The 22,237-nt window shown below is 51.3% G+C and overlaps 1 protein-coding gene across 3 annotated transcripts in view; it reads left to right on the top strand.

The window, feature by feature from the left end:
* Igfn1 (immunoglobulin like and fibronectin type III domain containing 1) overlaps positions 1–22,237 on the top strand; it is an 84,797-nt gene that overhangs the window by 50,408 nt on the left and 12,152 nt on the right. For 2 of the 3 annotated variants that reach the window (XM_052737060.1, XM_052737058.1), the window contains exons 2-13: positions 4,465–4,553; positions 5,806–5,861; positions 6,265–6,387; positions 8,482–8,621; positions 10,041–10,140; positions 11,405–11,449; positions 11,635–11,680; positions 12,292–12,469; positions 13,351–13,464; positions 14,767–14,935; positions 16,133–16,405; positions 17,126–21,802. In XM_052737060.1, coding sequence (XP_052593020.1) covers positions 5,855–5,861; positions 6,265–6,387; positions 8,482–8,621; positions 10,041–10,140; positions 11,405–11,449; positions 11,635–11,680; positions 12,292–12,469; positions 13,351–13,464; positions 14,767–14,935; positions 16,133–16,405; positions 17,126–21,802 — 5,872 coding nt within the window. In that variant the 5' untranslated portion in view covers positions 4,465–4,553; positions 5,806–5,854. Of the gene's footprint in view, positions 1–3,713; positions 3,785–4,464; positions 4,554–5,805; positions 5,862–6,264; positions 6,388–8,481; positions 8,622–10,040; positions 10,141–11,404; positions 11,450–11,634; positions 11,681–12,291; positions 12,470–13,350; positions 13,465–14,766; positions 14,936–16,132; positions 16,406–17,125; positions 21,803–22,237 lie in introns of those variants that run through there. The other variant, XM_052737059.1, reaches the window with a different exon arrangement.

Raw genomic sequence — 22,237 nt, 5'->3', positions numbered from 1 at the left:
CGAACTCTGATCCTCTTCAAGAACAGCGAGCACTCTTAACCACTGAGCCCATTTCTCCAGCCCCTAGATAATATGTTTAAAGACTCAAAAACCAGTCTGGCACGCAGCGAGAGTTCTATGCAGGTCAAATACTGTCCTTTTATTGTGTTAGATGCCCTGTGAGGTCCTGTCCTGCTCTGATCTGTGAGGATCTACACTGGTCTAATAAACTCTATCTATAGTGGCTTCACCCCTCCTACAAACTAGAGCAGCCTGCCCCAGTCTCCCCTTTTTGGGAGTGAAGAGAGTTCCCATTTACAGCCCTGGGGCCAGTTGGACTTGCTTGGCAAGGGCTTTCTGGTTTCTCTAGGGCTGAAAGCGGCTTTGCATGAATGAAAGTGACCTTGGGGTCTCCGAGGTCCTCATTCCTTTGAGGCCACATGGGATTTATTACACTGAGGTTGGGTGAGAAAGACATAGGCTAATGATGACCCATGGGCTGGACTGAGACAGCGAGGCATGATATCCTGAGATGGAGCTGGGAGACTGGGAAGGATAGATGGTTCTAGGGAAGTGGTAGCCCCAAAAGCATCTCCAACAATGACCCAGGGAAAACAGGTGTGAGACACCAAGAAGGATGTTGTCTTCATCAGCCTTTGGGTACCATCCCTTGAGGTCATCTGCACAGGGAACACATGGTTTTCTACTTCTCATGAGAATACAGCCTCTCTCTCTCTCTCTCTCTCTCTCTCTCTCTCTCTCTCTCTCTCACACACACACACACACACACACACACACACACACACACACACACACAGAGAGAGAGAGAGAGAGAGAGAGAGAGAGAGAGAGAGAGAGAGAGAGAGAGAGAGAGAGAGAGAGAGAGTCATTGTGTCATGGATGGGGTATGTTCTTCCAGGCCTTTATTGAGAACTTTTTTTTTTTGTTTGCTTTTTTGAGACAGGGTTTCCCTGTGTAGTTTTGGTGCCTGTCCTGGATCTTGCTCTGTAGACCAGGCTGGCCTCGAACTCACAAAGATACGCCTGGCTCTGCCTCTCGAGTGCTGGGATTAAAGGCATGCACCACTGCTGCCCAGCGAGAACTTTGCTTTTAAAACCCATCTCCTTGGACCTGTAAGAGGAGGATATGGAGCATCCTTGGTTAGCTCATTCAGCTGAGCAAAGACATTTTACACCACAGCACAGAGCAATGGTAACCTATGAATCAATTCAAACTTTCCAAGTTACATGGAATCACCTGCTTTTCAAGTCTGGGGGACTCACCCAGTGAATCACAGGACTATTGGATGTTGACACTGGCATGTCAGAGACCCTATCATCAATTCTATGCTGTGTGGAGATTAGAGGGCCCCAGAGGGGAGCCTTCATGGTGCCTGGGTCTCTTGTTGCTTGCCATATACTGAGTTTCTCTCTTGTGGAGACAGGAGAGCTTTGGTGTGGAGGAAGAGTAGAGAGCACATACAACTCCTCTACCTTATTCTCTAGTCGATGAAGGCAAAGACTTTTTTTGTTTTGTTTTTTGTTTTTTTTTCTTTTTTTTTTTTTTTTCGAGACAGGGTTTCTCTGTAGCTTTGGAGCCTGTCCTGGACTACCTCTGTAGACCAGGCTGGCCTCAAACTCACAGAGATCCACCTGCCTCTGCCTCCTGAGTGCTGGCATTATAGGTGTGCGCCACCACCGCCCAGCAAGACTTGGGTTTTACACCAAAAGAGAGAAGTCCAGCAGGTGGTGGCCACCAGCAAAGGTAGCGGGGAAATGTTGTTGTTGGCTGTTTTTGTCTTTGCTCTTTGGGGGTCTGCCTTCCAGCTCCCAAATAAATCACATGGAGGCTTATTCTTACTTATAAATGCCCAGCCTTAGCATGGCTTGTTTCTAGCCAGCCTTCCTTAACTTTAAATCATCCCATCTACCTTTTGCCTCTGGGCTTTTTCCTTTTCTTACTTCTGTATATCTTACTTTCACTCTTACTCTGTGGCTGGCTGTGTGGCTGTGTGGCTGTGTGGCTGTGTCTGTGTGGCTGGCCCCTAGCATCCTTCTGTCCTTGTTCGCTTGCTTTTCCTTCTTTCTTGTTTTCTCTCAGATTTTTCCTTCTATTTATTCTCTCTGCCTGCTAGCCTCACCTATTTCTCTCTCCTGCCTCCTCACTGGCCATTCAGCTCTCTATTAGACCATCAGGTGTTTTAGACAGACACAGTAACACAGCTTCACAGAGTTAAACAAATGCAACATAAAAGAATGCAACACGTTTTTTGCATCATTAAAAGAATTGTTCCACAGCACAAACAAATGTAACACATCTTAAAATAATATTCTACAACAAAATGTCACCACTGACATCTGTGTATAGAAAAGCCACTGGGAAAGAAAAGGTCAACACTAGATCTGTTGGCTTGAGTGCTAACTGGGAGATTCCTGGGAGGGGCTGGTTACTACATCCTTTCCTTCCTGGTTGCCAGCAACAGGGAAAACTATCCATATCTTGCACAGGGCATCCTGCACAGTTGGGGGTTCTCACTTTCACATGGCTTACTAAATGTTACCGAGTATCATATTTGAGACTAGGCTATGAGGTCAGGGAAATGCCTTGACTCATGTTGTTTCTTGGAGGCTCAAACTTCCCTTCTTACTGCAATGAGAGGGATCTAAGCGTGACATAGTGCATAGGGCAGAAACACCATTAGCATGGCCCCTCTTAAAACATGGAAGGTACAGGTTAGTCTGTAGTGAAAACCAACTCATGGCCATCTCTGGGCCCCAGAGAAGAGGGCATCATCTCCCTGAGGACCAGCAGCTAAGGGTTCCCTAGTGGGCCACGTTCATAGCCTCTCTCCCACCTTCTACCATAAGCTGGAATGCTTGGAGGCTCTGGGAGTGCGTTCTGGGAGCTAGACTCTGCATCTACCTTCTATCTTCCTCCAATTCCTTCTCCATCAGCCAGGGTAAGCGTTTTTACAACTCAAGCTGGATTCTGTCATCACTCAACAGCCTTCTCCAGATGTCAGAATCCTACAGTGGCTTCTAGACCCTACGTGTCCAAACTCAGCTGGGGCTGCCCTTCCCTAGCCTTCTACCCTCGGGCATACTTGACTTGCTCTTGAAACTTGTTCACAGTTCATAATTGGCTGGTCAACATCTTTCTGTCCTATTAGACTTCATGAGGGGAAGACTCGATGTTTGCTTAAACTTGTATAACGAGGGCCTAACAGTACCTGAGTCTGGGGCTTAGCCTTTGAGTTCCACCCTTCAGTCTCTCTGGGTCTTGTGACTCACTCTCAAAGTTTGTTGACTGTTTGGTACCACTATGGGATACAATTATCAAAAGGACAGTGGCTTTACGTATCAGTGTGACTTACTGTGTCAAGGGTCCCCTGGGATGAGCTTAACTGACAGTTTGAGGCTGAGCTTGATGAAAACGCCCCCACTCAAAGGGATCAGATAAATGAGGCATCCTGGAGCAAATATACCCTCAGCTGACCCAGTGAGGAGCTTAAGACTCTGCAAAACATGAGCGGGACCAGGAGATGCCACAGGACCCTTCCATCTCTGGCCTCCTCCCAAGTCGGTCCCTTTGCCCCGGGGGCTTTGCCCTGCCAAGCCTGAGCCAGAGGAGGAGGAGATGGGGTGAGTGGGAGGGGCAGAGAGAGCAAGCAAGGCGCGGCTATGACCTACATCTGTTCCTGCTCTGCCTGTCCACCGCCAGATGGCTCAGACTCCCTGGTAGCCAGCAGCAGCTGGAAGCAGGGAGGAAGGAGTGTGAGGAGGCTGGAGGCTGGTGGGCCATTCAGGTGAGTGGGCACTGTGTGCCTGGTTGTCCACCTGGTCTGGGAAGGGTAGGGAGATGCTATGCTGTGCTCTAGCTTTTCTGTGCAGGAAAGAGCAGAGAGTCGTCATCAGACAAGCCCCACGGATATCTGGCTGGCTGACCACAGACTAGGGTGCATTTCTAACACCTCTTAGGGGGCCCCCGGTATCCCTGGAGGAGGGAATTTCAGCGAGTTCTGTCTGAGTGGTTCTGCCCTGGCTCTGATTTTCCAGGCACTGCCTGATGGAGAATATATATGACAACTAAGTTAAAAAAAATCTTACTAGCAGTTCAGAGTAGTGACCTCAAGGCCAAAGCAGTTGAGAAGAACCCTCTTTGGTTCCTCCTTTCTGTTGAGAAGTTGGAGGAAGCAGGGACCTAGGCTGGTAGAATGGAACAGGTTCTGGGGCAGCAGGTGAGGATGCTATGTCCTGGGAAGAGTTAAGGGAGACACAGCCTGGTCCCAAACTCAGCGTCTGGTCGGGATAGGCTGAAATGGGTGCATTTGTGGATAAGAGTAAGGAGTCTCCCCAAATGTGGGAATAAATCATGAAGGAAAGAATTAATCCCCTTCCCCATCCCCTCTAAAGAAGCCCACATCCCTCTGTTCTCTAGACAAATGCACCTCTCACTGATTTGTCATTGAGTTTGTACTTCTTCTAGATTATTCCTGAAGTAGCATGATACTGGACCCTTGACCACCACAGGCTCCTACTTCTTTGCTTCTTTAACTGGATCCACAGGAGGCAGAGGTAAGGGGCTGATATCTGGATTATTCTTGATATGTGACAAATAGTCACACAATCTACTAGAGCTAATGGTGATGGTGGTAAGGGTGGTGACTATGTTGTGTCAAATTCGACCTCCAGTGTGGCTGGGGGCCAGTGTTTCCCCTTATCAGATATTGACCTGAGGGAAATCTTAGGATGTCTCCTCAGCTGAGCCTGATCGTCCAAGTTGTCCTCTCTCCTGTCCACCTTGTGACTCCTTTCAGTGCAGTGGCTGTGGCTTCTGTGTTGCTTGTGACCGCTACAGAACGCCATTGGCACACTGTGGCATTCCTGCACACAGGGGGGCCAGGGCTGGGCTGTAGAAGGAGCCAGAGGTGCCAGTGAGCGGGCAGTTGTGCAAGAAAGCATATTAGTTGGAGTATGGAATTTTCTCTGTCATGTGGGACTCTGTATTGATGGCTGGGTTCTTTGGGCAGGAAGTACTGTCCCCAAACAGAATCACTTGGCCGTGCATCAACCTCTCAGAGGTAGGACTGCTGGAGGACTCTTGCAAGTCTCCCTTTAACTCATTCACAGCTCTCATCCTTTCCCAGGGCCAACCCTACTCCTTCTCCTATATGGGCAATAATATGGGTGCAGTAAAAAGAAGTTGAGGGGAGAGGATGGTGGAGGTTCTCGGAAGAAGCGGACACACTCCTGGTCATCTGACATTATAGTTCAGAGGGAAGTGGGTGGGTTTCTGCTGGTCTTATTGGCTTGGGGAGAGAAGAGCTCCAGAGTCATCCCCACAGACCTTGAGATCTGAAGGATTCCACTTTGGTTAAGATAGGAGGTAGAAGGCACCCGGGCTCCAGTAGAAAATCCAAGAGATTGCTAGGGAATTTGCATTCCAAAGTTGAGAGGTCACGGCTGTTAAACAAGTCTCCTGCATGAGTTTGATCTTACTCTCTGAATGGTGAAGAGCTTGGGTCCCACCAAGAGGTCAGGCCATCTGTGCAATATACAATCCTCACACCATGTTTTTTTTTTTCCTCAGGATCTGGGTAGCACCTACTTCCTCCCTGAAAATTTCCCTGGGAAATTGGTATAGTGGAACTCTTTTAGGGAATGGCAATAAACTAATAATTTTCATTTGGGGGGTTAGACAAGCTCTTAGGGGCACCATTTGCCCCAACATCCATCTTAGATTTGGCTGGGACCCCTGGTGGTATGGGAGAGGTGGGCTGACATGTTAACTCGGGCCTCTCATGAGGAATTCATCTGCCGCCCTCAGGAGATCAGTTTCCACCCTCAGAGGAGCAAGAGGAAGCTGGAGCTTACCTATGGCAGGTAAGAGAGCTGGCTGCCCCTCCGCCCCTCCCACGTGGGTAGAAGGCAGGGAGGGGGTCGAACCCAGAGTTCTTGGGGAATGTACCATCTCTGCTCTTCCGGTGTGGGCTTTGAAGTTTGCTGTGCTTTAAATCTCCACATGAACTGAACTTCTGCTTCCTGAAGAGTGGCCCTTTCCTACCCTCCTTTACCTGGTTTTTCTTTAGTGACACATCCAGAGTCATCCCATGGCACACAACCAGAGAGGAACCACCAGATTCCCACTAGAAAGCTTACAGGCATCCTTTAGAGAGAAAGGGCACGTGGGCAGGACAAGCCTGCCTTGACGGCTAGAGAAATGAGGGGCCTTGTTACCTGATGGAATGGAAGGAAGATCAAGATGTACTCCTCCTATGCTCTCCAGGAAAAACCCCTAAGAAGTCCTCCATCCCCGGAGTGAGCATCCGGCAGCTGGTGGACGAGATCCCCGAAGGCTGCAGTACACCAGATTTCAAGCAGAAGCCTGTCACCTTGGCTCTACCAGAGGGTGAGACCCTAGTGGATACTGCTGAGGGAGTCATGGCTCCTGCTCTCCCACTCCCCAGAAAGCACAGGGAGGCTTGGCCACCTAACCTATGTCCATGACCTGTGTATCCATCCTTCCTATATTCAAGTGGTGCCTGTCTGCCTGGATCCCTAGCAGGGACAGGAGCTGAGGAGACTGTGGGAAAGGGATAGAAGAGAGTTCACACTATGCAGGGGAACACGGACTGGCCGATACTAAACAGGGAAGCAGTTCCCCAGGTTCTTTCCTCTACTTTCCCTGCCTCAAGGTCTTCTATAGGAAGAGGCTATTTAAATATCTCTTCTCCCAGGGTGGAGAGGATGGCCATCAGTAAAATGCCTGCTATACAAGCATGGAGACCTAAGTTTGGATTCCTAGTACCCACATAAAAAGCTGGACACTGAACTGGGCAGTGGTGGTGCATGCCTTTAATCCCAGTACTTGGGAGGCAGAGGCTAGCCTAGTCTACAAGGTGACTTCCAGGACAGCCAGGGCTGTTACACAGAGAAATCTTGTCTGGATAAAAAAAGAGAGAAAGGGCCGGGCGGTGGTGGCGCACGCCTTTAATCCCAGCACTCGGGAGGCAGAGGCAGGCGGATCTCTGTGAGTTCGAGGCCAGCCTGGGCTACCAAGTGAGTCCCAGGAAAGGCGCAAAGCTACACAGAGAAACCCTGTCTCGAAAAACCAAAAAAAAAAAAAAAGAGAGAAAGAAAAAGAAAGAAAGAGAGAGAGAGAAGAAAGGAAGGAAGGAAGGAAGGAAGGAAGGAAGGAAGGAAGGAAGGAAGGAAGGAAGAAAAAGGCTGGGCACAGGGTGCACAAAGTTTGCCTGTAGTCCCCACACTGGGGAGAAAGAATTAGCAGGATTCCAGGGACTTGTTGGGCAGCCAATCTAGCCAATTGATGAGTGTCAGGTCTTGAGACCCTGTCTCAAAAATTAGGTAGGAGGGCTGGAGAGTTGGCTCAGCAGTTAAGACTACTGGCTGTTCTAGAGGACCGAGGTTTGATTCTCAGTACTCACATATCTGTAACTCCAGTTCCAGGGGATCCTACACCCTCTTCTGGCCTTTGAGGGAATCACACAAAAGTGTTGCACAGACATGCATGAAGGCAAAACACCCATGCCCATAAAAGTGAAGGAAAAACATAAAAAAAAAGTGGAGTGTGAACAAAGAAGATACCTGACCTCTGGTCTCTAGACACACATACATATGTATATACACATGAGTGTGCCTGAATACACACACACACACACACACACACACACACACACACACACACACACCCCTACCTTTTCTTCCAATCTTGCCCTAAAGAGCCACATGTTTAGTGGCTCACAGGCTAGCTCAGGAGTGCCGTTTTAAAAACCACACACAGGAGCGCCCAGGGAAGTGGTGTTTCTCCCCTGGAAATGATCCCTGCCATAAATTTTAGTTAACATTCTGGTATAAGAAAAACAATGGTATGATATTTTACTTTTCTAAATACGAAACAAGGTCATGAGACACAAGGGAGGGCCCTGGGACCTTCAGATTCTTCTGCTGAGATGTCCCTGGCGGGAGGCAGCTGAGCTCCGTGAGGGTCAAGTAGCTCCCACGCCATCATGCCCTGCATGGAACTGCGGGTCTTCTCTGAGGCTGGAGTCCTATGTCTCAGGACCAGTTCCTTTGAGTACCAGCAGCCATTGCTTTCCAAGATCTCCCTAGATGGGAGGAACTGAAGTCACAAATTCTCACACACTTCCTTGGTTTGGGAGAGACCTTAGCCTCTTAATGCACCCACTCTCAGAGAAATCTGCCTCCCACTCCTACCCTGCTTACCTCCGCAACCGCAGACAACACCCCACATCTTTCTCCTGGGGACACTATGCCCCTGCATGGTTGACCTCAGGCCAGCACTGCTTCTGGGCACCTGGAAACTTTCCACCTGACATGATGAGTCCCAAGTCAAGGGGCTCAAAGCCGGGTACTTCTTTTGGGAGAGAGAGCTGGGAAGCCTACCCCAGGGACGATGATGTAAGTTTAAGTCTAAATGACATCTATTGCCACTCTACCCCCAAGCTCCTTCTTCCTGCCACAGGAAAAAATGCCATCTTTCGGGCGGTGGTCTGTGGGGAGCCCAGACCCGAAGTGTACTGGCAGAGCACCAAAGGAGACCTCAGCAGCTCCAGCAAGTACCAGATCTCCTCTGCTCCTGGCAGCAAGGAGCATGTGCTGCAGGTGAGCGTTGCAGTCATTTCTCCCCGGGGCTCATGGGTCTCTTCTGAGTCCCTTAAATTCTTAAGGTCATCAGTCCCCAGGGGAGGAAGAGATAGTTCCACAGTTGGGTCTATTCAACTTCAATCCATGGTTCAAGGTCTCTTGAGCCAGGAGATGCCCTGGTAGGTTTGATGATACCTCTGCGAACACACCTGGACCACTGCTGGGTCACAGTCCCAGGCCCATCACCTTGGCTTCGGAAAGCTACTTACTTGTCTCTTTCTACCTCTATTTCTTCACCTATGGAATAGCATAATTAGAGTACATGCTCTATGGAGTATTAAAAATTAAATGTTCATATGAAGTGTCCCAACCTTGAACTGAGCACAGACAGCCCTTGACTTATCATAGTTCCACTTGCAAGTTTTGATCCTTGGTGGAAAAGCAATATGCAGAAACCACAGAAACCAAATTAATTTTTCAGTCTGATCTTTTCATGGGTGAGAAATATGTAGGTGTGAGTCACTCACCCTGAGCAATGGCAGCAGCCTGCAGCCTACGTCAGTCAGAGGATAACTGTATTTTTTTTTCTTTTTGAGAAAGTTTTGTGTAGTTTTGGTGCCTGTCCTGGATCTCCTTCTGTAGACCAGGCTGGCCTCGAACTCACAGAGATCCTCCTGACTCTGCCTCCCGAGTGCTGGGATTAAAGGCGTGCGCCATCACTGCCCGGCCGGATAACTGTATTCTATAGCATATTGTGTTCCCGAATTACATGAGACATTGAACCCCCTTTTATAAAATGGCCTTAATCATCTTTCCCAACAGCAGGCCCGTGGAAATCTGTCTCACATTAAGGCAGGCAAGGTTAGGGCAAAATCTGGTAGGTTTGCAGTACTAAACGAGTTTTCAATTGATAATATTTTCAGCTTACAGGAGGTGTACTGGAATGTATCTGTCATGTCACCAAACAGTACCTGCCCTCTCAATCAATTAGGGTCAATATTAGTAATGTTGTAGACACTAACCGTGGAACACTCACAAGTGTCTGGCCCTGGACCAAACATTTATTACAGAGGACATGAGTTAATCCTGACCATTCACTGCTTTTCGAGTTATTATTACCCCCATCTCATAAGCCAAGAAATTAAAATTTATAGAGGTCGGGGAACTTGCCCAAGGTCCCGTAGCTAGTAATGCATGGCAGAGATAGTCTCCAGTGTCAGGTTCATCTGACCCCCAGAGCAAGCTCTTTCTGAGACCCATATAGCCTCCAATGGCAAGAACATCCATCCTCTGCTCTGAGTACATGCTCCAAGACTGTGAGCTTCATGGGGAAAGAGCCCATGCCTGTGCCTCGTCATACTTCCAACCCACAACTGTGTGTAGTGCATGGAGGAAGGGAGTGTTAGCCCTGTTCCCCTGCCCTCGGCTTCTCCACAGATCAACAAGCTGACTGGAGAGGACTCGGATCTGTACCGCTGCACTGCAGTGAATGCCTTCGGGGAAGCCACGTGCTCAGTGAGGCTTACCGTCATTGAAGGTGGGCTTGTCCCGTGAGCCCATCAGTGCACAGGGCATCGGCTTTCTCTAGAGAACACCCTCAGAGGACCCACAGGGCGGCAGGAGGGGAGGGAGGACCCAGAGGCTGTGCTTCCGTCTCTGTCTCTTGCAGGGGCCCTGGCTCCACCCAGTGGTGCTCAGTTTGCCTGTGCCCAGTAAGGCACACCTTCAGCCACACCCTGTGGGCCCAGGCTCCAGGTGTTGGTTTCTAGTCTTCTGCTAAGTCGTTTTCTTTTCCCTCCCAGGTCTCAGTTTACCCACTCTACAACAGATATTTTGTACAGGTTTACATTAGACATTTTTTTTTTTTTTTGTGGTTTGCACGGTGTTTGAAGATCCTTATATTTTTAGTCTGTAATGATTGGAAGGTTGATACCTCTCGAGGAAGCAAACCTAGTCTCTCAAGTAAGCTGACACATTCATCTCCTCTCTAAGTACCAGAAAATCCTAAGAGAAGTCCAAGAAATAAAGATACCGAATTACTTCACATAGTAGGAAATTCTGAGATGAAAGTCTAGGGCTCATTCTACAGCTCTGAATGTCACAGGAGAGCAAACTCTTCTGGTCTCAGCAGGCTGACTGGTCACTGCAGAGCCAAACTTAATCCACCCTCAAGTGAGAGGAGAGGGAAAGGGGAGGCCCTGGGGGCGGGGGCGGGGACACCTGCCTCTCTCATCAAAGAAGCAAAAGCTGAAAACTCCTAAAACCTGGTAGCTTTTGTGTGCACGTCATTGGCTAGCACTATGTCACGTGATAGCTGTTATTTGCTAGAGGGAGGAAGTGTGTATGTATTGAGTTTCCCCAGACTCTCCATTGGAAGCACATGACAAAGAAGAGGATTATGAATGACTGAGGGAATAATCAAAAAGCAGAATCTGATGTGTTTGGCAGTTCAGGCCCCATCATCTGAACTGGCAACTGTCAGATGCTCTTTGGATGCCCTTGAGTTTGCCGTGGTTGTCAGTGGCCACTTCCCTTATCCCTGCCACTTCCCTGTAGACATGTGAGTGAGTCTCCCCATCATGCAATGATGCTCATGATAAAGCTTTGAGGTATCAAAGCTCATGGAAGATCCTCCCCCTCATCTCCCCCTTTCGCTTGGATGTTGTGTCTTAAAGGATAGAACAGGTGGGAAGGCCAGGGCTCTGGGACTTGGTCCAGTTCCCAGGAGGACCATCCAAGTATCTTGCTTCTTTCCCTGTCTGTGCATACCACCTCTCTCCTCTCCTCCTTGGATGGTCCAGTGGGTTTTCGGAAGAACCGAAAAAGGCAAAAGGAACCTCAGGAGGGTATGTAGATTGGTCAGAACACCCCTCTGGGGCCTTCGCATGTTGCTCCCCACCTGGTATAACCATGCACACCTTGTGGGCATTATTAATTTATAGAAAAATAAAAACTCGCATCAGCAGCCCTGGACCATATAGCCTTGCTTCAGACCCTACCAGGGATTCAAGACTTATTTCTTATTTTCTAGACCTCAGGACAGAGCTGAAGGACTTTCGGAAGATGCTGAAAAAGAGGTGGGTCTGGGACTGTCTGGAGGATTTTGGAAGCTCACATGGTGCTCACCTCAGCTCCTTCCATAAAAAAACTGGGCTCACCCTCCACTTCTGATAAAAGGAAGGAGCCAGACTGCCACTAGTAGAAGGGAGGACGGAAGAGCACAGAACTGGGCATCCGGATGAACTGGGCATCCAGATGAACTGGGCACCCAGATGAACTGGGCATCCAGATCCTGCCACTTCAAAGCTCTGTACCCCTGAGTCAGTCTTCTTTCCCCCCAGTCCTGTTTGCAAAATGGGAGGGCCCGCTTGCCCAGTGATTTAAAAATATGCGTTAAAGCAACGGAACACTTCAATCCTAACTTTACTGCCACCCAAAGACATCCTACTCAGAAATCAGTGTCACCAGTTGTTAGGAGGCCCTCCAAGCAAAGTCACAGGGTAAGGCTTGCCTCATCCAGTGTCTAGGTCCTTCCCTTGAGATCATGGTCCACCCCAGAGATCTCAGCCTCTGTGCCTGCTCTTCCAGTATGCATAGGACAGCTTCCCTAGACCGCTCAGATTGCCAGGGTCAGCTGGTCCATACATGGGACTTCTCTGGCCTCTGACCGACCAGCCTTGATCCCCAGGACCCCACCTCCAGCCTCTGATAAAAAGATGGAGTCTGCACAGGTGTGGCAGCTGCTCATGACCGCGGACCGTAAGGACTATGAGAAGATCTGTATGCAGTATGGCATCGTCGACTTCCGGGGCATGCTGCGCAAGCTGCAGGAGATGAAGAAGGAACAGGAGGACAGAATGGCACAGGTATTCTGGCCCTGCTCCCACCTCCTAGTTGGAGCATAAGGCCTGGAGGAGCCCCACACACCTACCCAGAGCTGGCTTTGGAAAACCCAATATGGTGGACAGTCTACCTCCATCTAGCCCCGCTGAGAGGTTCTGCTAAGGATCCAGCCTTCTGAGCTTGCTCTGGGTTTTAATACCTGGGCCTGAATCTTACTGAACTCTGGACTTTAGAAAATTAGGGCTCCAGTGTCTTGATGTCCTCATATGTATAACAGGTTTATAGCAAAATCTACCTTGTAGGGTTGAGAGGATAAATAAGAGGATGTGCTTACAGCAATTAGCCTAACACATAGTAAGGTCTAGTGACTGTCCCCTGTCATCTCTGTCATCGCCATTATTGTCAGACTTGGGGCCTGATTCCTTGGGGATTCTAATACTCTGATTCAAGCATCTTAAAAACTACATGGGAAGTTCCTTCTTGTGTCTAACTTGACATAAGTCTGCATTTTCCTTCTGGGATTGGAAAACAACCTATTTTCGTTATTCTGAAAGTGGCATTTTGAAGGTAGCTTCTCCAGCCTCCCAGCTAGGGCTTTTCTTTCAATCATTCTTACCCATATCAACACGTGGCCTAGCACACGGCTTTGCCTAGTGATGTTCACCAGCAGGTGGGACAGATGAATGGACACCCAGAGTCCTCTCTTTTTGTCCTTCATCACCTGACTTTTTTTAATCTTTGAATTTTCTTTCTTGAGGGTTTAAGTATCCTCACTTGAGAACCCCATAAACCCCTGCTCTTCAGGTACATTGTGGGCGAGGGCTGAGACCAGATCCTGCAAAAATTTGGAGTGCCCCGGAGAAACTGCTTTGGGGTCCCTCTCATGGGTTTGTCTGCCCTCTAGTATGTCAACGCCATTGACAACTTGAGACACATCAGGGTCACCAAGGAAGGGGTCGCCACGTTTGACCTGGAGCTGGATCTCAAGGACCTTGAGAGCAAGATTTACCTGTACAAGGTGAGGCCATAGGACCTGATGGGGGCTGTGGGTCCTGGGGGGGAATTGATGGACCCCATGGAACTATCTTGAACACCCAGGTGGTAAGCACTCACCCATGGGGTTCTCAGTTGGAGTTAGCTCACACCCTGTGGTGGGCAGTCTCCAGACACCTCTCACCTCTCCTTGAGCTGGGCCTGTTACTCTATATAGAATCTAATGCAGATCAGGGTCAGAACAGAGTTCTGAACGCATGCCCACCATGTGAGGCCAGGACGGGTATGTGGGATTGGGGGCAGCAAAGCATACACTTCTTCTGCAGCCAAATTCACCCTGGCTCCATCACCTCAGACCAGGCATCTTTCCTGAGCCTCAGTCTCCTCATCTATGAAGTGAAGGATCAGAAGAGCTACCTCATAGAATACTGCAATGCCTAAATGACACTGTGCACACTTGTCTGCCCTGCGACCTGGCTCTGCCCACCTGTCTCTCCTCCTCCCTGCTCCTCTGTTCCTGCTCCTTGGCCTTGTCCCTGCTCCTTCTCTGTCGCTGCCCGCTGTGCCTAGAGTGCTCACCTCTGACATCCGTGTGGTTAGTCCTCTCATCCCCCCGAGTGCATCTGCTGTGCTCCCAGGTCCTCCCTGGTGCTTCTGAGGCCCTTCCCCCCTTAACCTGCTTTGTCTCTTAGTTCTGTTTTCCCAGATACAAATCACTTATTTATGGTACTTACTACTTGTCTTTCTCTCCCATCTGTGGGAGTCTTTGTTCCTTTTATTGTAATGTCTCAAGTACCTGAAATAATGCCTGGCACACAGCATTAGTAAGTGTTAGCTATTGTCAATTATCAGCTAGTAGGAAATCTATGTATGGCTCAGCAAGGATGAGCGTACGTATAAACTGACTATGTTTTGTGCAGCCCGGAGGACATTCTCCAAACATTCCCCTTGGTGGATGAAAGAGCTGGTCCCAGGTCATAGGGTCACCTCTCCTGCTAACACACAGGGCTGTAAAGCAACTCTCTTCCCAGCAATCTGGATTAGCCATCTTAGATGTCTTGCATAAACTGTATAGATTTTTTTTTTCCACTCGTAGAAAGAGGTCTGGACATTCTTAGAACATACATGTCTACCTACCTCATGACCCATGCACCCATATCCAGGCTCTGCTCTCTGCCCTGATCCCACAACCCCCACATGGTTCTAGGACCATGTTGTCTTTGGCCCTGGGCCAGTAGAGAAAATTGTTGGCAGTAGCCAGAGTGAAGCTAGGCTAGAAGGCTCTTTGGACCCACGGATGCCCTGAACCATCCTTTTCTGACTTCAGGATGGTGAGATGATCCCCTACGGCTTTGATAACCAGACCAAGCACTGTCTGAGACGGCTGGGGAAACGCTACCACTTCCTGATCCAGGACCTGCGGCCCGAGGATGCTGGCCTTTACCAGGTCATGGTGGAGGATGCTGTGGTCTTCTCCACAGAGCTGGAGGCCAGCAGTGAGTGTTATTTGCCACAGAAATTTGCATAGAGGAGAGGAGAAGGTCCATGCTGGTGCTATGGAAGGGAGTACATGTGACATGGCTGCATTGCTAGGGCAACTAGGAAGAGAGATGCACCCAGATATGTCTGCTTTGGTACCCGGCAGGGCTCGACAGAACGCGTCAAGGATACAGGCATACACGACAATCTCCTGCCCGTAGACCTTCCGTCGCAGCTGAATAGTTTCAAATCCGACCCAGACCATGGCCTCTTGTGATAACATTACCCCTTACGATAAATGTCATCCTCTCCCACAACTCCCGAGCAAGGATTTCCACCTGGGCTCGCCAGGCCTGTGCAGCTCAGGCCTTTTCCATTCCTGCTCCTTGTGTTCCTTCCCCCACCTGAGGGTGCCCCTCCTTGAACTCCACCCTGTGCCCAGGAGGACCCGTGTTTCCATCACTTATAGAGCACCTGACCAGGAGCCTCTTGGAAAGACAAGGGGAGGCCTGAGGAGGAAGCTTGGGGCAGGACATAAAGAACAGGGCTGAACCCAGGCTGAGGAACAAGAGAAGGGCATCCAGCAGGCCTGGGGGGTTAGGATGGGCTTCGAAAGCCCAGTAACAGTGTGCCACGGGTAGAAGAGCATGGGCTTGGGAGCGGTCACCTCTTCGCTGTCAGGATGGGACAAGCCATTTTTTTTATTTTGGGGGCCTAGCTCATTCTAGGCAAATGCCAGTCCCTCAGCTCCTCATTCTATTTTGAGACAGGATCTCTCTCAAGCTGTCCAGGCTAGTCACAAACCCACTACGCTACAGGCTGGCCTTGAACTGGTAGTTCTTCTGCCTCAGCCTCCCCAGTAGCTGGGATTATCAGTGAATAACACTCTATCAGAGACTAACCTATGCTGATAAATGTCTTAAGCCCCAGTCTCCTCATTCGTAAAAAGGGAATTTAAGATCACTCGGTGACAATAATATGATCACGACCCCACATTTTATGTGTGTATGAGGGTGGGGGGGGGGGTACTGATGCCTTCAGTAAGGACCTGGTGGTGGTTACAGAAGCTGGGGTCAGGGGGCAACCCAGCCGAGGTGACACAAAGACTGTGGCAAACTGGGGTGGACTAGGTTTCTTAATTCCTAGCGCTGGTGCTCAGACCTCTCTGTGTCATGCTGCAAAGCTGATGTCTCCCTTTCCTGTTTCCATGGCAGCCATCCCCCCCAGAGTGGTGGTCCCGTTGGCAGAGACCCGCTGTGAGGAACAGGGGGACGCAGTCTTTGAATGCACACTGTCCAATCCTTGTCCCAGTGCTACCTGGCAATTCCAGCACCGAACACTGAGACTCAGTGACAGATACGAAGTTTCTGTGTCCCCTGATGGACTGACCCACCGGCTGGTTGTGAAGGGCACCAGTTGCTCAGATATGGGCCTCTACTCCCTGAACACTGGACTCCATGCCTCCAGTGCCTGGCTGGTGGTTGAAGGTGGGTGGCCGCACTTCTGAATCCCCCTGCCTTTCCCAAGACAAGGTCTCAGAGTGCAGACAGGGAGCCTCCTCTGCTTCATCGTTTGCTTCTGTATGCTTCTCTCACTAGAGAGAATGAGGATGGCTCCTTAGATTAATTCTTGAGCTAGTGCAATATAGCTTCTTCATGGCCAGCCAAGGCCAGCTCTGTGTGTACACCGTTAGATCTCTTAGGGTTACTCTGGGGCCTCAGGTCCAGGAGGACCCCCAAGACTTGGGATAGGGCTTGTGACAGTGATCCAATTTTGATGTGAATGAGGAACCCCTGGGCTGGACCGGGAAATACCCTAATCCTCCCAAGCATTGGCATCTGGGAGCAACATGATCCGGGGAAACTGTGAATTGTTCATGGGTGAGGCAGACAGCAGGACAAGTGGGTCTTCTAAAACCCACAACAGCTTGATAAGTTCATAACTTTGACACATGAGCGTATGTGTCAAAACCACACGACCTACGTGGCAGGACAGGGTGGCCTGTAGATACAGGCCTCAGGGAGGAGGCGATGGGATGTTACCTACCAATGTGCCGGGGCATCCTTGTTTTTTTCCTCCAATGGGGAGGGGGAGGGCTAGGCAAGGCAGCCATGTTAGACAGCTGCCTTGCTCTCCTTTAACAAGGTCTTTTCTCTTGTCTCTCTATGGGCTAATGACCTCGGTGTAATTATAACGCCTTACCGAAGGCGGGAAGGATAAAGGCCCTCAGACCACAGATACTGAGCACCGACTGCAAACTCCAGAAGCTCTGGCCTCAGAAGCAGAAGACTCTTGGGGCGTCAGCGGCAAGGGAGGGCAATCCAGAGAGCAGGGCTCCCTCAAGGAGACTAGAGGGGCGCAGCTCACAGCAGGCCCAGACAGGGGTGCCTTTGACGAGCACGGCTATTCCGTGGTGGGGGGTGAAGGATCAGCTGATTCAGCCTGGGGCCCCGGGCAGAACAAAAAGGGCTTTCTGGGAGGAGAGCAAGGCAGGGTCACGATTCCGGGAGACAGTCAGGCCCACAGAGAGGGAGACTGTGGTGGGAGCCTTCCTGGGAGGCCTCATCTCCAGGGAGGGGACACAGAATCAGATTTGGACTTTGTGGAAAGACAAGGTCATAGCAGAGCGGGGGCAGCAGGAGGTTGGAAGGCTGGCCCCAGCCACCGTCAGGATGGAAGACTTGAGAGCAACAGAGAAGGAAAGGAACCCAGAGAGGGCCGTGGCCGTGAACTGGACAGACATGGCCCGGGACAACTCTGCGACCCTCACTGGGGAGCTGGGGCAGGGCAGAGGGTGCTGTGGGGATCCCAGTCTGATGCTGAGGGTTTTCAACTGAAAAAGGAAGGGGCAGAAACGTGGGGTGATCTTATGGATGAGATGGAAGGAAGGGGTGACCTGAGCAGAGAGAGGGGAGCAGGGACAGGGTGGGCTAATGGGGCCTGCCTGGGGGAAGCCAGAGGCTGCAATGGGGCAGGAAGTCCTTGCATCCCCGAGTTTCCTAGAGGAAGAGGTCACAGCCTCAAGGTAGGCATGGACCCTGAGTGCTGGGGCACTCAGGCAGGTGGAGATGCTGGCCATGGAGAAGCTGGGGTATACTGGGAGGCAGGGGGATATCCAGGACAGACATCAACTAGCAATGACACCCAGAAACCATCGCTATCTGGAGGCAGGAAACTTCTGGGGTGCAGGAGTCCCGAGGCCAAAGCTGAGCACTCTTTGCAAGGGGTGGGTAGCCATGGCATTGTGGGGAGGGGCTATGAAACTGTCCCTGCAGGCCTGGAAGATCCCAGGGACTGGAAAGGTGGCCTAGAAGAACTCCAGGGAAGGGATGGCCAAGGTCAGGCTGGAGCCTTGGGCAGGTCGGAGGACGGCTCTCGAAGTCTCCGGTTTCCTCAGAGCTGGACAGTGGGGCAAAGGGAAGCAGGGGACCCAGGCAGAGCAGAGTGTGAAAACATGGGTCCTCAGGATGACATGTGGTCCAATCTCAGAAACACTGGGGCCCACTTTGGGCCTGGAGTGCTTGGGTCTGGTGGGAAGGAAGGGAGCATGGATGGTTCCCAAGTAGCTAGACTGATGGCGTCTAGTCAGAGGGCAGATGCCAGAAACCACAGGCTGGTGCCCTCTCCAGGCCTGGGTGTCCAGGGCTCCGGGGGTACACTGGGAGATATGGCAGGATTAAGAGACCCAGGGTCGGTAGGATCTGAACCAGACTTCAGGAATGGGTCAGGGAGGTCTAGAGAAAAAGGGTCCAGAGGAGGAATGGACTACAAGGGTGGCTTAAGAGGTCCAGGGTGGGTGGAGTCTAGGTATGAGGAGGGTTCCAGGTGCTCTGAAGGGACAGGTTCTAGGAATAGAGTTACTTATCATGGTGGCTCAGGGGTGCCAGAAGGAACAGGGTCGGGTCTTGGTACTGGTTGCAGAACCACCTGTGGGGCACCCGTGGAAACAGATGCTGGGGAATGGGGTACTTACAGGCATGACTCAGGGGTGTCCGGGGGATTGTGGTCTGGAAACAAAGGTCAGGGTGGTTCTCCAGGAAAGGTGTCTGGGAGAGACACCAGCCTCAGAAATGGATCAGGTGGCCTTCATGGGTTGCCCATTCATGAAGCTCAGCGCTGGGCCGTATTTCAAGGCCAGGGTCAAACAGGCCCTGGTGGGAAACACTACTCTGATGGTGACTTAGGGAGTCCTGAGATGGTGGGATCTGTGGGTGGGGATGGTATGAAGGCCTCTGGAGCAGTGGGAAAGGTTGGGGACAGACATATGGAAACAGAACCAGGGAACTCTGGAAGAATACGTTCTCGGGGTCACACTGGAGGTTATGAGGGCTTCAGAGTCCTGGGGGCCTTTAGCGAGGGAGACTTTGAAGATGGCACTGGGGTTCCATTACCCATGGGACCAGGATCTCTGGGGAGAGGGGGCAAAGAAGGTGATGGAGAAAGGTTCCTTGGTGCCAGGACCTCTGGAGTTGGAATTGGGAATTTGGACAAAGCCAGGCACCCTGAGGCGCTATCTCCTCATGATGAGGCTGATTCCCAAGGCCACTGGGCTCACGGATCTGGACATGCGTTAGGTTACAGGGATGGATCTGGAATTCCAGAGCCTTGGGGAATTGGGGACAAAGCAGCTTATGGAGATGGGTCAAGGGGTCCTGGGTCTGAGAGAACAGGGTCAAAGGGTCCTGGGTCTGAGAGAACAGGGTCAAGGGGTCCTGGGTCTGAGAGAACAGGGTCAAAGGGTCCTGGGTCTGAGAGAACAGGGTCAAGGGGTTCTGGGTCTGAGAGAACAGGGTCAAGGGGTCCTGGGTCTGAGAGAACAGGGTCAAAGGGTCTTGGGTCCGGGAGAACAGGGCCAGATGGTGAGACAGTATATAGAGAAGGCTCAGGAGGCCTCAGAGGAATGGGACCAGCAGGTGAGGCAAGTTATACAAATGCAGCTGGGGGCTCTGGGGCCATGGGATCAGGGTGCAGGGTAGATTCTAGGAATGATATTGGGTGTTCCGGAGCTATGGGATCCGGGAGTGAGGCAGGTTATAAGAATGACACCCAGGGCCATAGGGTGAGGGAATTAGGGAATAAAGCAGGTCACAAGAATGGTTTAGGAGCCTCTGACATTATTTCATTAAGGGACGAGGCCAGTTATCAAGGTGGTTTAGAGCATTCTGGAGACATTTTGTCATGGACTGAGTCAGGTTCCAGGGACGGCTTGGGGGAAACAGGACGAATGGACTCCGGGAATGAGGAGGTTGGTTACAGGGGAAGCTCAGTGGGGCCTGGGAAAAGGGGATCAGAGAGTAAAAAGCACTATGCAGATGGTTCAGGAAGGCAAGGAGGACCAGGGTCACCGGCTGCACCCAGAGAACATGAATCCATGGGTCTTGGGTCAGGATCCCAGGCAGCAACAGAGGTAGACACAAGCTCCGAGGATGGCAGAGGAATGGGGCCTGCAGCTGAGACAAGGCCTGGGGTGGGCTCTGAGATGGCTGGCATACCGGACACTACAGGTGGTACAGCACACAGGGACCGTGCTATGGGCCACGGGGAGCTGGGGACACCAGGAGGGCCACATATCTTTTCAGGTGGCCAGGGTGTCAAGAACGGTCTTGGGGGCTGTGGACCCTCGGGAATCCCTGAAGCCTTGGGGGCTATGGGTTCTGTGGGAAAACCAGGTATCAGGGAATGGAAAGATGGTTCTGGGTTCCCAGGGTCCCCTAGGGACAGTGGGACTCCCAGTGGGGAGGGAGGATCTGTAGACCAAGCGGGAGCTGTGGGGACTTCCAGGCTTCTTGATGGTAGCGGGACAGTGGGCGGTGAGGGTGGGTCTGGGGTAGCTGCTCTGGAGTCAGGAAATGATTGGGACTTTAGTCAGTCAGGCTTGGGGACAACAGGCAGGTGTAGAGTGGCTGGCCAGGGGGAAGGGACACCTCAGGAATGTGGAGACTCCCTGAAAGGCAGGAGGAGGGAAGCAGGTTCTGGGAGCTTGTCAGGAGCAGGTCAGGTGAGAGAGAGCAGTTCTACACCAGGGAGAGAGACCAAGTTTATGTCAGGACGGGACAGTGGGCAGGATATGAGCCATACTCGGCCTCCAGGCTGGGAAGACCAGGTTCGAGGCGGCTTCAGGGCTTCTAGCTCACTGGGGGAGAATGATGCCATTTTCAGACAAACCCAGGAAGGGCAAAGAGCCTCTAAGGGCAGGGGCTCTGTGACAGGCCAAGAGGCTGCCGGTGAATGGCAAGGTCTGTGCTCCTCGGAGAGCAGAGACTCGGGTTTTAGAAGGGGCGGGGCTGGCTTGACAGAGGGCTCGAATGTCCATGGCAGAAGGAACTCCACCATGCGTGGAGATGGTGCCACGTCAAAACCCCAGGAATCCCAGGATGAATTAGATAGTCCATTAGGCAGAAGGGACTTCGGAAGTGTATCGGGAGGAATCCAGGAGCCAGGTTTTCAACTACAGACAGGGCAGGGAGATCAAAGAGGGTCTCTCCAGGAGTGGGGATCCTGGGAGGCTAAGACTGGCAAGGTCCAAGGATCTGGGGACTCAGAGAAGTATGAAGGGCAGGGAAGGAAAGGCCCTGGCTGGTCAGGCAGGAAGCCTGGTCCCTATGGAAGCAAGTATCAGCCACAGTTTGGGACTGAAGTTGGATCAACCAAGAGAGGGGCTACAGAGAGGGCCAGAGGTCTGGGGCATTGGACTAGCAGTGAGGACAGAGGGTCTCTGAGAGAATCTTGGAGTGAAGATGGGAGGCAAGACCCCCACAGGATTCTTGACAGCAGGAGAGATACCCAAGAGGGAAGGCCAGATGTCTGTGGCCAGGGACAAGATGCTACCCAGAGCCCCAGATCCAGATACAAGCCTGGTCCTGGCTCTTCTGCGGAGGCCCGAGGTAGGTACTCCAACTGCTGGCTCCCTTAGGGTGGAGCCAGAGGGTAAGGTCGCTGGATACTGGGGTGCCCACATGCTATTTCTACCTTTAGCATGGGAACTCATCCCTACCAGTGTCTCCGTTTTCTAGAATCCCTTGCAAATTCAGGGAGGAGCCTCTCCTTTTCCCTCCCCGGGGTTCCAAGCTGTGTGAAACTCAAACATCTGCTGGATATTAACTCTTGAAACTGCTTGTCCAAAGTCCCTGCATATTAGCTTGCCCCTGTGACTCAGAATCCCCATCTGTGGTACTCGGGGGCGGGGAGATGCTCTTCATCTACCTTACACATCAGCCTAGGAAAACAGGAAGTTGGGCATTGGTTCTGGCTGAGTCCTGTGGGCAGGACCATGGAGGCCTCCCAGAATTCAATGCAAGCCAGGGCATAAGAGGCTGGGC

The sequence above is a fragment of the Peromyscus californicus genome, unplaced genomic scaffold (assembly GCF_007827085.1).
Source record: "Peromyscus californicus insignis strain IS unplaced genomic scaffold, ASM782708v3 Scaffold_14__1_contigs__length_90479793_seg_2, whole genome shotgun sequence".
In the NCBI taxonomy this organism is placed as follows: Eukaryota; Metazoa; Chordata; class Mammalia; order Rodentia; family Cricetidae; genus Peromyscus; species Peromyscus californicus.
This window is presented reverse-complemented; position numbering and strand designations above follow the sequence as displayed.